Source organism: Herpailurus yagouaroundi, unplaced genomic scaffold (assembly GCF_014898765.1).
Source record: "Herpailurus yagouaroundi ecotype Mexico unplaced genomic scaffold, PumYag 160, whole genome shotgun sequence".
NCBI classification, from domain to species: domain Eukaryota; kingdom Metazoa; phylum Chordata; class Mammalia; order Carnivora; family Felidae; genus Herpailurus; species Herpailurus yagouaroundi.
The window spans coordinates 17,682,579-17,701,229 of NW_024412401.1; the positions used below are offsets into that span (position 1 = coordinate 17,682,579).

Here is an 18,651-nt window from a genome sequence, read left to right on the forward strand (position 1 = left end):
TTGCCATTAGATAATAAATAGCGCCCCAAGCAACAGCAGGGTAAGCTAGAAAGTATGAAATGGATATGTATGGCTGTGTCTTCCTCTTCCATTCACCCCCACAGACAGTGGCCCCTGCTTCCTTCTCCAATTCTGTGCAAAGCCAGCTTAAGAAAGAGCTGATAATATTGAACACTCCAAATTACAAAGGCATAAGAGCCTTAAGATGTTATTGTGCAAGGAATATTTACATCTTCTAGAAAATATTTTTTCTTTTATTTAGAATTATAAATGAAAATATTATAGTGTAGTCCATCTTGCAAAATGCATGACATTTTTATGAAAAACACTCCCCCTTTCTTACTATATATTCTCTTTCTCAGAAACGACCTATTTCAACTCTTTCACTTGATAATTTCACATTTAACTACATGTTTCTAAGTAATTTATTTATAGTATTGTTTCTGATTTTTAGTTTTTAAAAATATCCAGTATGGATTTAACTGGTCTCTTAAATTATAAATCAAAACATCCTTTCATTTCTCCAGCTCCTCAATTGAGTTATTAATAATGTTTGCTAAAGTCAATGCTTAGCAATGTCTTTATTGCATTATAAATAAAATGTTTTGCTGAAGTACACTATGATTTCATTTTCATTTTCTTTCTTTTCATTGTCCTTTAGGTAACAATTATTTTTGTTTTGTTTGCTTTGTTCTTTGTATCTTAATGTATCAGTAACCGACTTCCAAACTACCAATCAGAATTGTAAATTTCCTCTTAAAAATATTAAAAATCATCAAACATCCTATTTGGTGTGTTTTATTTTTGAAAATATTTCTTTGGGAGTCCTAAATCCTTCTTCTCAAATCTGGACTCTGAGAGCTGAATTGTTCTCCAAATTCAATGCAAAGTTGATATCTTGGGCTCTTCAGTTTTAATTTTTGGGGGAGATTCTTTCCCAGATACAGCTTTAATCCTCTGTTTCTTAAAATATATTTCACTCTTTAATTCATTGTCTCATTTTGGTGGAATGCCTCTTTCGGTGGAGTCCTTGGAAAGAGCGCAAGAGAGGAAATTTTTAGATACCTTGTATGTCTGAACATACAATTTTTAGATACCTTGTACGTCCCTCTCTCTCTCTCTACATATATATGTATATATATATATATATATATACACACACACATATATATACACATACATATATATATATATACATATGTATATATATATATATATTTTTTAGGATTTTCTCATTGCTCAGATTCCTTTTTGATATGCCTTTTAAAATATATTTTCTAGACACTATCAGACCTATTCAATCTGGAAAGATATTAATTATTCAGTTCTTCAAAACATTTTTACATTATTTGCCTGATAATTTTCTCTCCTCTAGCTTCCCAGTTCTCTCTCTCTCTGGAATTTTTATCATTCAGTTACTGGACAACCTATAGTTATTCCCTAATATCATTACTTTTTCACTTTTACTTTTCATTGCATGACCTTTTTTCCTACTCTATGAGAGAGTATTTCAATTTTGCTTCCAATTCTTTCATTCTTAATTTCTGCTATAATATTTTATTTTTTGTGATGTTTATTTTTGAGAGAGAGACAGAATGCAAGTGGGGGAGTGGCAGAGAGAGAGGGAGACGCAGAATCTGAAGCAGGCTCCATGCTCTGAGCTGTCCGCACAGAACCCAACGCGGGGATTGAACCATGAGCTATGAGATGATGACCTGAGCCAAAGTCGGAGGCTTAACTGACTGAGCTATCATATTTTAAATATTCATCAACCCTTTTTATGATTTTCCAAATTTTATCTTTAGCATCTTTTTTCTTATGTCATGGAATATTTTCTAATTTCCTCTGAGAATATAGATATAAATATTTATTCCTGTTTCCTGTTTGCATGCTCACTTGCACTCATATTCTCTCTCATTACACACACACACACACACACACGTGTATACACACACACACACACACAACACACATCTATATATGTCATTTCCTTTACATCTTTTCATTTTGGTCTTTGCCTTTCATATTGAATTGCCATTATTTGCTATGAACTCCTGTTAGTAAGAAGCACTGGAAAGTATATTGAGGGTCTGAATGCATGACCAGGGCTTGCAAACTGGTGGGTGATCTACCTCCAGTTGACATGTTTTGACAGGGGAACCCCTACAGTCAGTATCTTTAAGAATATTACCTTGTACAGGCTTTTATCTAGAAATGAAACTTTCACACTCCTAATGATGGATTTTAAGCCTGACAGTGATAGGTAACTGTGCAAATGAGCTGATGAATCTCACAGCTCAGTGTATTGCATTTCACTTAATACCCCTGCTGTCATCTGTGACTAACATCCCGGAGTCTGGATTCCTTCTAGTATAGTATCTAGTATGACCCTTGATAGAGTGAATTTCTCCTGTTGGCACTGAGCAACTGTAGTTGCCAGCTGTGCCAGATGTGAAAACGGATCAGGTAACAAACAGCACCTTATACAATTAAAACAAAACTTCTCCACCTGAATCTCCATTTTTGGAGACCCCTGTTGCCTCTTGTATCTGAGCCTTTCCATGGTTGAATATGAATTGTCTGTCTTTTGCATTTTCCTGACCACTTGTTTGGATTTCTAATTTCCCTGCTCTTTTAAATCACTGAACATTCATCTACCTGTTTTCCCTCTTCCACAAATATATTGTGATCTCTCCGTCCCTTGGTCCCTGTGCATCTAGTCTTTACTAGAGCAATTATAGTGAGTATTGGGAGAAAGCAAAGGTAAAAGTATGAATCCAGTCCTTTGTGCTCAAGGGATGCTCTGCTATTTAATTCTACTTTTGATTTCAGACATAATTTATCTGGTAAAAAAAAAACAGCTAATTTTGTATTTTGTACTTCTTGAAATAACAGTAAATGTGTAGGCCCTTACTTTCCTGTGTTAATTGTGAATCAGGCCACTATATGCACTTAAATTCCATTTAAATGATATTTATATTCATAGTGTAGCCTTTTTATGAATTTATAGGACTTTGTATATGGCTATCTCCTGTTATTTTAACGTTTTCCTAATTTGTTGAAAAATGTGTTTTCAATTAGATTGTCTAGTAAATGTTTTAAGTGTTAGGGCTACAGAAACAAAATACTTGTCCATCACTTCCTTTAATTACATTTTCTAGTGATCATATTAGCAGACTTGGGAAAATTAGTACATATATCAAAAGCAAAATACCATTACATAACTATGAATTATTTAAGTTTCAGTCTACACAAAAGTATATAAAACAAGACAAACTGAAATTATGGGAAAAAAATAAACAAACAAAAGGAAAGAATGAACAGTTGATTCTGCGGCCCTTCCCTCTAGTCTGAGGGACATCTAAGAATTTGACTCTTAGTCAATTCCTCTTTTACCAAAGATGGATCAGCTAAATCTACCATCACTGTCAATAAAAAAATTCACACAGCTCATTCACAAATGTACATATTATCAAAATTATTAAAGCTGAGGGCTCTGTTTCATTGCTTCAGGATCTTTGCTCATTGCTTTTTTTCTGAAATACCACATTCAGAATGTAAGAAATAAAGGTCAGACTGATAGGGGTAGATTATAAAATTTTTTTTTCAACGTTTATTTATTTTTGGGACAGAGAGAGACAGAGCATGAACGGGGGAGGGGCAGAGAAAGAGGGAGACACAGAATTGGAAACAGGCTCCAGGCTCTGAGCCATCAGCCCAGAGCCCGACACGGGGCTCGAACTCACGGACCGCGAGATCGTGACCTGGCTGAAGTCAGACGCTTAACCGACTGCGCCACCCAGGCGCCCCAAGATAGGGGTAGATTATAAAGCAGATGCTTGAAAAGTGCAGGACCAGGCACTAAGGTGATATTGCCTATGATTCTCAGACCAACATGTACTAGATATATGAGTTGGCAATGATTTGTTTAAGGAATTAAAGACTTTGACTAGTGACATCATTAACTGTATTAACCAATAACATCATTATTCATTAGCAAGCAGAAACCCTAAATTTCTTTTTTTGGGGAGAGAAAGAGAGAGAGGCAGAGAGTGAAGGAGAGAGAGAGAATCTTCAGCAGACTCCAAGCTTAGCATGTAGCCCGGCGTGGGGCTTGAACTCATGCCCCTGAGATCATGACTAGAGCCAAAATCAAGAGTCAGACTCTTAATTCATTGAGCCACCCAGACATATCAGCAAGCAGAAACTCTAAAGTGCCATCCTTCTTCAAGTCTCTGTCTAGGCTCCTTGATGCAGAATAGCTTTCTTTGGATATGAGTACGTATGATGTCTTTTCCTCTATTGCTAAAGGAATTACCAGACATTTGAGTTTAAAGCCTAAATTAGGAAAAGTGTCTATTCATTTCTTCTGCCCATTCTTAACTGGATTATTTGTTTTTTGGGTATTGAGTTTGATAAGTTCTTTATAGATTTTGGATACTAACCCTTTATCAGATAGTCATTGGCAATTATCTTCTCCCATTCTGAAGGTTGCCTTTTAATTTTGCTGTGCAGATGCTTTTTATATTGGTTAAGTCCTAATAGTTCATTTTTTGCTTTGTTTCCCTTCCCTCTGATGACATGTCTAGTAAGAAGTTGCTATAGCTGCTGTTAAAGAAGTTATTGCCTATGTTCTCCTCTAGGATTTTGATGGTTTCTTCTCTCACACTTAGGTCTTTTACCCATTTGAATTTATTTTTGTGTGTGGTAGAAGAAAGTGACCCAGCTTCATTGTTTTTTATGCTGCTGTCCAGTTTTCCCAACATCATTTATTGAAGAGACTATCTTTTTTCCATTGGATATTCTTTCCCACTTTTACAAAGACTAGTTGACCATATAATTGTGGGTTCATTTCTGGGTTTTCTATTCTGTTCCATTGATCTATGTGTCTGTTTTTGTGTCAGTACCATACTGTCCTGATGACTACAGCTTTGTAATATAACTAGAAGCCCAGAATCATGATGCCTCCAGCTTTGCTCTTCTTTTTCAAGGTTTCTTTGGCTATTCAGAGTCTTTTGTGTTTCCATACAAATGTTAGGATTGTTTGTTCTAGCTCTGTGAAAAATGCTATTGGTATTTTGATAGGGATTGAATTAAATGTGTAGATTGCATTGGGTAGCATAGACATTTTAATGATATTTGTTCTTTCAATCCATGAGCATGGAAATTTTTTCCATTTCTTTGTGTTCTCTTCCATTTCTTTCATAATTGTTTTATAGTTTTCAGAGTACAGATCTTTTAACCCTTTGGTTAGGTTAATTCCTAGGTATCTCATGGTTTTGGTGCAATTGTAATTGGGATCAGTTTCCTGATTTCTCTTCCGCTGTTTCATTATTGGTGTATAGGAATACAACAGATTTCTATACATTGATTTTGTATCTTGAGACTTTACTGAATTTTTGTATCACTTCTAGCAATTTTTTGGTGGAATCTCAGGTTTTCTATATAGAGTGTCACATCATCTGCAAATAGTGAAAGTTTTACACATAGATGGCCAACAGATACATGAAAAGATGCTTTACATTAATCATCATCAGGGAAATACAAATCAAAACTACAATGGTATATCACCTCATACCATTCAGAATGGCTAAAATTAACAACACAAGAAATAATATGTGTTGGTAAGGATGCATAAAAAGGGGAACCCATTTGCACCGTTGGTGGAAATGCAAACTGGGGCAGTCGCTCTGGAAAATAGTATGGACGTTCCTCAAAAAGTTAAAAAAAAGAACAGCCTATGATCCAGCAATTGCATTACTAGGTATATACCCAAATGATACAAAAATTCTGATTCAAAAGAATACATGCACCCCAGTGTTTATCGCAGCATTATCAACAATAGCCAAATTATGGAAAGAGACCAAATGTCCATCGACTGATGAAGGGATAAAGAAGATGTGGTATATATATTTATATATAATGGAATATTACTCAGCCATAAAAAGAATGAATTTTTGCCATTTGCAACGATGTGGATGAAGCTACAGTATTACGTTAAGTGAAATAAGTCGATCAGGGAAAGACATATACTATATGATTTCATTCATATGTGGAATTGAAGAAACAAATTATCATAGGTGACAAAAAAGAGGCAGGAAAGCCAACAAATAGAGTCTTAACTATAGAGAACAAACTGATGGTTACCAGAGGATAGGTGGGTGGGGGTATCGGTTAAGTAGGTGATGGGGTTAAGGAGTGCACTTGTGATGAGCACCAGGTGTTGTATAGAAGTGGTGAATCACTGCGTTGTACACCTGAAATTAATATTATACTGTATGTTAGTTAACTGGAATTTAAATAAAGACCAAAAAATAAGAAGAAGAAAGCCAAAGTTAGGGCTAAAATTTTGGTTCCATTAAAGTCAATTGAAGAAAAGATGGAGAAAAAAAAGTGAAACATATATTTACTCTCTTTGCTGACTACCTTTTAAGTTCAAATTAGTTTCAGCTTTAGATAACTAACAAAGAAGCAAACAAAGCTGGAATCCTAATCAAGGTAGAATTTCTCTCTTACATAAAAATTCTGGACATGGGTAGTCCAAGGTTGGTGTGTGCATCACCAAGGAGATCGAGTTTATTGTATCATTCTGCTGCCACACCCAAGCTTGGTATCCATGCTTATGCACTGCATGGTACAAGAGAGCTGCTGGAGCTCTGTGCACCACATCCAAATCCAGACAGCCGGACAGAGGAGGAGTGGAAGGACACAGAGTGCTTCTCGCAACTGGGTTAACAATATTAACCACCTTCTATAATTTCTTTATGTCATATTGGCTCAAATATTGTCTCCATAGCATATCTAGGTATGAAGGATGGGAAGTGTTGTAACTCAGTGAAAATACTGAGTGCCCAAGTAATATTCATGATCTGCTCCTAAAGGAGGAAGAAATAGTGTGCAGCAATTAGCGGTCTAAGATTTTTGCATTCTTTCCCCTGCAGCATTTCCCCACTGATACATAAACCTTACTAATTTGCTATGATTGTCAATTCATAAACCTCCCTAGATCTGCCCTCTTATTTTCTGCCCCTATGGCTTCCATTTCCTGCCTTATTACCCCCATGTCCCTTCTATTCCCTTACCTAACCATAATTCAAAACCAGTCCATCTTTTTATATTCAGTTTATTCACCCTAAGCAATTTTATGTTTACAGCAGTTTTGAAAGTGGCAAGACTAATCATTTAGTTTTTTTTTCTTCTAAGATAACTGATAAACTGAATCATGATGTCTTTAGCTTATACAATAGTGTTACCTTCCCTCTTTCAGCCATGCTAGCTGTGAAATAAGGAAAATTTCTAACCTTTTCCAATGATATGGTAAGATCTCCCTTGTCCCTTCTTCTTCCTTTCAGAATAAAATTTTTATTCTCTGTGTCCACAGCTGTGAGTCTTTGTTCTTCTTTAAAAATGTCTGGTTTTGTTCTTCCAAGATTTTATTTAAATTCAAGTTAGTTAACATAGTGTGTAATATTGATTTCAGGGGTAGAATTTGGTGTTAATTCATGTTTGCAAATTCCAACACTGAACCACATGTTAAATAAATGAATCTTTACACACTTGAGTTTTATATGTGTGATTATACTAATATACTAATTATGTGATATTGCAAAACTTATAAGGAGTATAGAATGATAATGTATTATCTGCAGTTTCAGAGGAAATAAAAATAAATTTTGTATTTTCATCATATAGTTAAAGATTAGCAGGGTAAAAATAAAAATCTAGAAAATTATGTCCAATCACCTCTCCCTAGAACTGTGCTTGTCAAACTATAGTATGTATAAGTCTTACTTAGGATCCTTGATAAGACTTAAATAGGATCCTTGATAAAAACCCTTGAGCTTTATACACCTCATCCCTAGAGACTCTGATTCAGTTCATATAATGTAGAATCCAAGAAACTGTGCTTTCAGTCAGCACACGAAGGTTCACAGACAGGATACCAAAAGGAAAAATTGGCAGGGGGGCTGACAGATCAAAGAGAACTCTCTTCACACAATAGGGGTTAAAAGCAAACAAACAGTAGAAAAGGAAAACATCAATACATCCATGGTAGAGCCTTCTGTCTTTCAAGAGAACATACTTAAAAGACAGAGTGATTATAAAATATAATAAAAGAACTTTTCAATTTTTAGAGAAGATTAAAGGGAGAAGAGGATTATTGTGCACTCAGTGAGAAACTGAAGCCACATTATGTAAAATGTTAAGAGACTAATTTATATCCGATATACAATTTGGCAGCGATTATATTTTGAACCAATCAAAAAATAGAAGCAAATTAGATAAGCATTGCTATCAAACAAGGGCAATATAATGATTAGGTCGGTGACATATTTTTCCTCATCAGAAGACAATGCACTAATTTTCTATTATGTAAATGTAAAACTTAAGACTTCTAACTCTAGAGACAATTCCAATACCTACTAATTATATTATAATAGACTTTTTTTTTCCAAATCTCAGTTGTTTCAACCCTAAAATTAGGATGAAATTGTTCACTAACTCATGAGGTTGTGCTGACAAATCAATACAACATGATAATACATGTAAGTATGTAACACGGTGTCTACTGCATGAATGTCTGATATTGTTAGACCTACAATATACTCTCATGTCTTCCAAAGCTGTCTTCCAAATAAATAAGGGTGATAAGGGTGAGATCAAACAGTAAATCTGCACAGACTACAGCTACTGGGGACAAAACAAAACTCTGCTATACAAAGGCTTTACCTAATCATGGACTAAGAATGTTCTATAAGGATCCAAATACTCTTCAAGATTTTGACTGTCTGAAAAAATCCTTTAGACTAGAATGAATGTGGAGATGAATAATTACTGAAAATCCTCTGGCTAGAGAATACCATGCTTCTCTTCCCTACTGATACTGCTATCCTTCGTTCATATATATAATCTCCCCATGGAAAAGGAAAAAGGACTAGACCACTTGTAAGAGAAATCCTCCACTAACACATCTATTTGTGTGATCCCCTCCATTGTCATGGGTATGGTTGGACCTGAGCAATTAGCTGAGCAATGCTTTCCCTAAAGTCTTTCCTGCTTGACAATCTAGATTCATGAACTGGAGAGAATGTTTATTACCCTACCTCCTAGCCAAACTGTATTTATGAGTTGCCTGAATCTAGTTTACTTGCCTTCTTAAAGCAGGTACAAATTATCCCACTCAATTTTACTTGGTGTTTTACAGTTGAGTGCTTCAATTTGTCACTAGAAGGAGAGAGAAAAACTAGAATAGTAGAGCCTTTAGGGTTCATCCAGTATAGGACATAACGAAATGTCCTGTAAAAATTAAATGGCTGTTATTGTCATCTACCTGCTGGTAGCAACCAAATCTGTATTCCAACCCAAATATCTCTCCTGAGTTTCAAATCAAAAGATTGAGTTGCCTCCTGGGCTATAAAACTATAATCTCAAAAGGAACCCCTAAACCACAAATCATTTGAGTCTCCCCAAAACTGTTTCTTCTACACTGCTTTTCAGTAAATGTCATCACTGGAATCAGTTACCATGCCCTGGAATTTTCCTCTCTAATTCTTTATATCTTTATATTCACACTAGACACACTAGACACCTCTTGTCTGGGTTGCCAATACTGCAACCCAAATTATCTCCTTTCCGTCCTGCTCCTATTCCAATGTATCCTTTGAACCACCACCAAAATGATGTTTTAAACAATTCTGAAATGCTCTCTCTTGTGTGTTACATCTTCCAGCTACCATCAATGGCAGACAAGATGAAGGGCCATTTTATCGGCATTCTAGTATGCCTTTAGGATCTCAGTCCAGCATGGGATCATCTCCTGCCATGACTGTCAAAGCTTCCCAACCAACGATCACCACACATCTCTCACCAAACACATAGGGGTTATTTAGCTTCTTGCTACAAGGGAGAACACACATCAGAGGAACACTGGAGTGTTTCTGTAAAAGGGAGTTAGAAGGAGCTTATTATCGTATTTGCACATGTGCCAGAGATTCTAGGTAGGATTTAGAGACGTGGATAATTCAGAGTGGGATGCCGTCAGACAACACAAAGAAATCAATGACTGGGTATCTATCTAATCTCTCTCTCTCTCTCTCTCTCTCTGTCTATCATCTATCAATCTATATATTTTTTTATATATCTAGGAGGCAGGGAGTTCAAAGTGGAGATAGACTTGTCACTGGTAAAGAAACCGCACTCATGCATGCTTTCCTGAAGAACAGGGTGTTTCATTAACTTTCGTGGTTGCAAAGTATCCTTTCCTCTGTCTTACTCATTTGCAGCCACAGAGTGGGCTTCTCCAAGTACTGATTCTATTCTGAAAAGTTTTTTTATGTTTTCTGTGGAATGTTACCGCCAAGCTGTCAGCTTTCAGGGAGCTGCTAAGGTCATTTTCCACTTTCTCACCACCCATGCCAAGTTCTGCCTCCTCATTTACCCAACACTGTGCAGCCCCCTGAAAGACATGTGCTATTCATAGTTTATGAGTCTTGACGGAAGCATTTCTCAGAGCTTGAGAAACTCCAATTGTACTTTTTCCAGGACTTCCTCCTACTTACCCCTTAGGATTATTTTCCTCCTCTCATGTGCATGTGTGTATGAGTTAACATATGGAAGAACTACATAAATGTAATAGCACTGTCTTTTTTAAAACAAACGAAACAATATAAAATTAAGTGAAATAAATTGTCCATTCACTAATCCATTCACAAGCCATCTTATTCTTCTTCCCAGTTTCAAAATGAGAATAAGATTATTGTATTCAAGGCTACCACCTTGAAAAAATGGTAATACACCAACAACATAGAGATTCTCATTTTCCTAGGGATAGATATGCAACCAATGAATCTAAAAGTTATTTATTATTATTAAAAAAATAAAAATAGGGGTGCCTGGGTGGCGCAGTCGGTTAAGCGTCCGACTTCAGCCAGGTCACGATCTTGCGGTCCGTGAGTTCGAGCCCCGCGTAGGTCTCTGGGCTGATGGCTCAGAGCCTGGAGCCTGTTTCCGATTCTGTGTCTCCCTCTCTCTCTGCCCCTCCCCCGTTCATGCTCTGTCTCTCTCTGTCCCAAAAATAAACAAACGTTGAAAAAAAAATTAAAAAAAAATAAATAAATAAAATAAAAATAAAAATAAAAGTTATTTATTTGGATTTCCAAGGGTTTAATAATATATTTAATAATATATGTTTATTCATGTGTCTTTGTCAAAGATGTATTTAAAAAGAAAATGATTTTCCCAATTCAACTATTCTATAGATAAGATTAAAAAAACTAATCTTGACTTTGAAATCAAATTCTCTAAAGATACGTCAAAACAAAGTATTCTGGAACTATATAAAGAAAGCATCCCCATGAATTCTAACAACTGGGAGAAATGTATTAGGATATACAATGTTAAATATACATATACATATATTCATATCTATGCATATATTCATAAATATATTGATATATTCATATATATATGTTTTTAAGTTCACCAAAGTACTACCAGCAGTAGCTTAAAATCCAAAATACTGTAATGCTTTAAAATCCTCTAAAGAATCCTGTTCCATAATCAATAAATCTTCATATCCACTTGTTAATTTAGCCAGTATAGTACCATTTCAGCAAACTCTCAGGAGTGATGAAATAAAAACAAGAATTACTGCAACAATGTTAGCTCAGTATATATAAAATGAGCTACGTCCTCTTAGTCCATTAATAGAACCTTTGGGGAGCCAAGCAGTTAAAAGTAAATTAACAATAAAAAACCCAACTGAATCAGGCTTTGACGTGTGCACATAGCTCACCTTCTTCAAACAGAACTCCAAACATAATATGAATTAAATAAGTAATAGTAGTCTAAAAATTTCATACAATAACTGGGTAATACAATGGTTGGTTTAATGCATGGTTAACACAATGACAGTGTGTAGCACTGCCTGGGAGCAAGACGGGCAGAGCGCTGGGCCCCTTGTTCCCCGGGGGCAGAAAGATGCTCTTTCACCACCTGCTGAGCGTGCCGGTGTTGGGAGTGGGGCTCAGGGACCCCCCGCCCACAGCCCCCCTCCCCCGAGCCTCCAGGCCACCGAGGTCTGAGGCAGTTCGACAGTTCGACCTGAGGCGGGTCGAACCCTGCGCAGTTCGACCTTGACTTCGTGTCCTGTATGATACCCGAGGTGGAGCGGGCAGCGCTCCTGGAGGTGGCCACTACCTTGCTTCTGGTTGAAGTGCCCGAAAGGCCGATTCAAGGAAGGAGCATGATGAAGAATTTCTAAGAAGATGCACCACTCGCTGCTGGAAGGGGATGTGTCAGAGGGCACTTTGCAAAGTCCCGAGGGCGGACGTCTGTTCCGCCACACCGGTGGGATCCCCAATATGCTGCTGAATGCGGAAGGCGCCCAGACTTACTTGTGCCACGTAGCGGTTTTCATCCTGTGACCCTGCGGATCTCTATGTATATTTTGTTTGCTGGTGCTGCCATGTACCCCAGTCTTTGATCCAGTGACACACTGAACATACAGTGTTCCTGAGCTTGATATTCTATTTTTTCCCGCTAAAGTTTCAAACACCGCCATCCCCCAAAAAGGAGGAAGGATTAAACCTTATACTTTGTATAATGAACTAGCTAGAACATAATAAAAAAAGAGACAAACTTTGAACAATAAATCATAAACGTTAACTGAAAACATAGTGTACGAGCTACCTGTAAACAGTTAATAAGGAGAAATTCTTCTCCATGACTAAATAAATAATAAGAAGGATTTTCAGATAGAGGTAAAAAAACAAAAACAAAAAAAAAAAAAAACAAAAAAAAAACTTGGCCAGGTGACCGTTCATTATCCAAAGCAGAATTTAAGTTCAACTTTGGATTTACCTTAAGAAGAATCAATCCTAATGTAAATTAAATGTTAAGCAGAAGATATAGAGATCATCTGAAATAGGATAAAATCTTCCTCGAGTGTAATTACTTGTAAAATTATAATTGGCTTAAGGGCAACCCCAATTACAAATGCATTCCAGCTCAACCATAACTAAGTACCTATAAGCAAAACCATCTCTTATTACCATAATGGATTAACCTATACATGCAGAGAAAAATGTAAGTAATAAATGCTGCTTTGGATAATCCCTTATCAAAATGGATGAGCCATTGATAGAGAATAGATAGAAAACATTTTTAATATATTAATTTAACATACTGTAAATCTGAAACATAAATGTGGTAAGAGAAGATAAAAAGTTAAAGTAAATGAACATTAAATCTTCCTTCTATTTGCTAAAGGAACCCATAAAACTTAAAAGTATTAATTGAATATGAAAACTAGTTATCTAAGAAATTAAGGAATCATTCTCTGAATTAATTATTTGGGTTGAGTGACCTCAGAGCATAGAAAAGCCAGCAAATGATCAAATCTAGACTAATCACTCAAAATACATAACCATCATGAGTTGAACCAAAATTTGTATCAATAGAACAGATTTCTAAAGTGGAAACAATGAAATCCTGTTTTAGAGGTCAAATTGATGTTAAAATTATGGCTTTATTGTTGCATGCAGATATGCTTAGGATGTAACTTCCATTAAAAAGGTTCTTTTGTTCCATCATTAGAATTCTGTGTGGCCTGAGTTCAAACCAGAGAAGTTCCTTTTGGTGTCTCTTCATATAAAGATACCTCATAGTATGAAAGGACTTGACAAATAAGGTCTATTCTGCAAAAGGGTCTGATACTAAATAGATTTATATATAAGATATATATATATGTGTGTGTGTGTGTGTGTGTGTGTGTGTGTGTGTGTGTATACACATATATATATCCAGTAATAACATGAATTGAAAACTTTATTTGCAGGGGCTCAACTTTTTTATTTCAACAAGCATGCTGCTAATTCCTTTGCAATTATTAATTACCCCATTAGCCTTGGCCTTCTTAATGCTTAACCAAAAGATTTAGGTCATGCTGAATTTCAAAAATAAATAAATAAAGTAATCCATATGGACTTCAACCACTTGCAGATGCCATACAATGATATCTCAAAGAACAATTTCAACTTCTAACTTTACCAATACTAATATGGATTATTGCACCTATTATTGTCCTGACCTCGCTTAAACAAGTGTGAGCGTCCACACTAAGATCATATCCACTAATAGGATTAAACCTCAAACTACCATTTGTATGCATGAAGCTTAGCTGTGTAGACAGTTAAGCTCAGAGCGTGCCCTCTAACTGGAGCTGTGTGAACACAACCCAAATTCCACACGAGGTCACATTGGCAATTATTCTGTTATATTTAATAATAACTACACATATACACACCTGTGCCCTTTACATTAACAACTACCTTCCCTAAATAACAGGCTTTGATCTACTTCTTACTTTTGGGAAGAGTGGCAGAAGCAGCCCACCCAAATTTTATTTAGCTGCTTCTTGAAACTCAGTATGGAAGTTCTACCTCCCAGCTTGGTGAAATGAATAATTCTCTTCTGCCCTTATATTTGTGGTATAAAGCTTATTCTTAGCCATCTTACATAGACTTCTATCTACTTTTGACTGTACTCAACACATCACAAAGGGGTCACTATATTGACTACTTGGTTTTTAAGCTAGAATAGAATAGTAAAGACAACTAATGAAAGAGACAGCTAATTCAGGCTGACCTTAATCAGTGAGGGTTTTGATTAGGAGATGCTTAGATTTATAAGTGAGTATAATTGATTATTATTGCCCCTGCCTTAATAATAATTTTCTTCATAATAATGCTAAGCCCATTAGTAGTGTCATGTCTTAATATATTTTTATCTCTTTAGCTGCCGGGGTGTCTATCACCTGAGCCTCCACAGTCTAAAGGAAATAAAATTTAAAAAATATCTTATAAACACTATTTATCAACATCATCCTAGATTTTGATATTAGAATTATTACAAAACATCATACACAAATTGTAACAGCATCTATGACTCACTACTAGTTATAAACATGGATTTCAAGGAAGGTGTGTAATTACTGGTCAAGTGTTCACAATCACGTGTTCTATGCCAGGTAAAGCTTTATTTTACATCTGATCACTTCACTTTTGAAAGTGACCCTAATTCTGACCCTTCTGATTGGTCTCTGTCTTTATATAATAATGTATTGATACTGATCCTATTCTTGTACTAATTTAGTACAACTAACTCTGAATCTTAGCTTTGCATTAAACACAGCAAAGAACAATCGATCCAATAGTGTCACGTCTATTTTTTTTTAACGTTTATTTATTACTATTGAGAGACAGAGAGAGACAGAGCATGAGCATGGAAGGGGAAGTGAGAGGAGGAGACACAGAGTCTGAAGTAGTCTCCAGGCTCTGAGCTGTCAGTACCCAGCCCAATGCGGAGCTCAAACTCAAAAACCGAGAGATCATGACCTGAGCGGAAGTCGGATGCTTAACCGGCTGAGCCACCCAAGCGCCCCTAGTGTCATGTCTATTTAACATCATTCACCTCTGTAATTAGTAATTTCACATTCTGATTACTACAATTACTACCTATATACAGAAAAATCAAGAACATGTGAACTTGGTTGTGAAAATCTACAACTGTCCACTTGTAGTTTACAATGAAATGCTTTCCCGATCAATCAAATTGTTACTATTTTACCCTAAAATTTTATTGTTACTAACACTGCCTTGGACTTCCCAGTCTATCAACAGAGAAATGAAGTAAATAAATAAAATAAATAAAATAAAAATAAATAAAAATAAAATAAAAGCTATGAGTCACAGATTTAGCCTACAAATGAATTTTTAAAAGTCTTATAAAAGTAAAATTAGTCTAACCAAAAAACAAGTAACTCTGACACCCTAGATTATGGGTTTTACCATAATTACCTAACACCTCTATCAATAGAAACCTCTCAGTCACATTCATAATAGCCCTTCTAAGTTTTTTAACTTATGCTATATGATAACTTCACTACAATTTTAGTGGGCATAATATCATTTTTTATTTATTATAATGCTTTATTAGAACTAAATGCTTAGCACTCCTTTTAAGAATTGTAGACAAATGCATTTTATTTTAATGTCAAAATTCTCAATCCATATCAACTTTAAAACTTACTTTCCTAGGGGCGCCTGGGTGGCGCAGTCGGTTAAGCGTCCGACTTCAGCCAGGTCACGATCTCGCGGTCCGTGAGTTCGAGCCCCGCGTCGGGCTCTGGGCTGGTGGCTCGGAGCCTGGAGCCTGTTTCCGATTCTGTGTCTCCCTTTCTCTCTGCCCCTCCCCCGTTCATGCTCTGTCTCTCTCTGTCCCAAAAATAAATAAAAACGTTGAAAAAAATTAAAAAAAAAAACTTACTTTCCTACCTTAAATATGGTGCTTCAAAACAAATAAAATCTGAAGTAACTATCTCCTAAAACCTCACTATCTACACCCTTGGCAGTAGATACAAGCTGATTATCCCCATTAATAATAGTTGTTGCCAAGTTCACCTATCTTAAGTGCCTGTTGGGTGCCTGGATGGCTCAGTCAGTTAAGCATCTGACTCTTGATTTTGGCTCTGGTCATGATCTCGCAGCTTGTGAGTTCGAGCCCATCATCAGGCTTTGCACTGACAGTGTGAAGCCTGCTTGGGATTCTCTCTCTCTCTCTCTCTCTCTCTCTCTCTCTCTCTCTCTCTCTGCCCCTCCCCTGCTCACTCTCTCTCAAAATAAGTAAACTTTAATAAATAAAGTGCCTGAAATCACCTCCAATAATGCTATATTTCAGTGTTTGTTTCAGTTCAAATAATTTTAATCCAACATTCACTAACACAAAATTTATCCTGTTCTATATATTATTTGAAGCAATGTTAGTTCCAATATTTATTATTGCCATTTGATGGAGAAATAAGACCCAAAAAGTGAATACAGGATTCTACTTTTCATTATATAAATTAATAGGATCCTTTCCACCTTCGGTAGCACTGAGTTATGTTCAACACCATAGACTCACTACCTTTACTTATAATATAATCCTGTACTTCCAAATAATCCCCAATAGGTGATCTCATAAATTACTATGACTAGCATGCATAATGACACTTATATTAAAAAATACCCCTGGGGGGTGGGAGGGAGGGGAGGGCGAGTGACGGGTATTGAGGAGGGCACCTTTTGGGATGAGCACTGGGTGTTGTATGGAAACCAATTCGACAATAAATTTCATATATTGAAAAAAATACCCCTACAGAGACTATATCTTTAACTACCAAAAATGCACATCAAAGCATAAATTGCACCAATTATGGAATGAGATTATAAAGGCAGTGCCCATATCAATTTTGATAACACTTACTAAGCCTTAATATGTCTTAGAAAAGGTCTTCTACTAATGGATACCTACAACATTCTTTAAATATTAATTAAAATATGCTAAGTAGTTTATTTTATCTATTTGCTTTTGGGAAACATGTGTTTTGAATTCCTATTTTCTATAATTAATCACTAAAATTAGTAAATCTATATTCTAGCCACTCCTCATCTTAACAATATGTCACTTGATTATGCTCCCTGTACCTACTTACAAAGAGAATTCTCAATAAACATTACTATGGACAAGATTGTTCTTCCATACCATTCTTCATTCTGTACATAAGAAAATCTGAACAGACGGTTATCACCAAAATCAGCAATTTAAATTATTAAATAAAACTATTCTTGGGGTCCCTGGGTGGCTCAGTCGGTTAACCGTCCGACTTCAGCTCAGGTCATGATCTTGAGGTTCGTGAGTTCGAGCCCCGCATTGGGCTCTGTGCTGACAGCTCAGAGCCTGGAGCTTGCTTCGGATTCTGTGTCTCCCTCTCTCTCTGTCCCTCCCCCACTCACACTTTCTCTCTCTCTGTCTCTCAAAAATGAATAAACATTAAAAAGAAAAAAAAAAAACCACTACTCTCTTATTCTTTTAGCCCCAGCTTCCACTCAGTTCAAATGCAATAGGATTCCGGTCCCTGCTGTGGAAACACAAGTATCAGTAAGTATCCTGGATCCGCGTTTTAAGTTAACAGCTTTCTGTCTATAGCCTGAGTGTCCCCAGTGTCCTCCATGCTTACACATGTCTAAACAGCAAAAATAAAGAGTACCTCTTGTTTGGGCTCTTTCCTTTTATGATTTTCCAGGTATACCTAATGAGGTAATCATCATGCAGGCAAGTATCTCCAGTGAATCCATCGACTCTAAATAGAAAAGAACATTTTCCTAATAATAATGATCCTAATCATCTTCTAAACAAAATGGTCATAATTACGAATTAGGGACAAAAGTGAGGAACAAGAGAGTGCATTATAATGCAAATACTTAATGTGAATATCAGAGAGGATTTGCATTGCTAAAGATAATGGACAGTCTCTGCAAGATGTTAAAGTATTTTTCATAAGACCTGTTGTTATGCTTTCTCATCTAAATAACATAACACTGTTACTTAGTTAGCTTTGAAATAACTGAGGACTGTGAAGTAAATCACTAGCTGACAGTCACATCACGCTTGCTAAGGCAGGTCTTTATCAGTTTGCCCACTGTAACACTCTTGTACAGTTGATCATTAAACAACATGGAGGGTTATGTGCCCCGACCTACCTCACTCCCCACAGCTGAAAGTTCACATATAACTTTGGACCCCCCAAAATGTAACTTCTAACAGCCTACT

At 36.2% G+C, this 18,651-nt stretch overlaps 1 protein-coding gene across 1 annotated transcript; it reads left to right on the forward strand.

The window, feature by feature from the left end:
* Positions 1-11,906: 11,906 nt before the first annotated feature.
* On the forward strand, positions 11,907-12,425 carry LOC121035173 (multifunctional methyltransferase subunit TRM112-like protein). Its single transcript, XM_040482774.1, is given in 4 exon segments — positions 11,907-12,003; positions 12,108-12,236; positions 12,239-12,259; positions 12,262-12,425. Coding segments are annotated over 4 exon segments (411 nt in total).
* Positions 12,426-18,651: the final 6,226 nt, after the last annotated feature.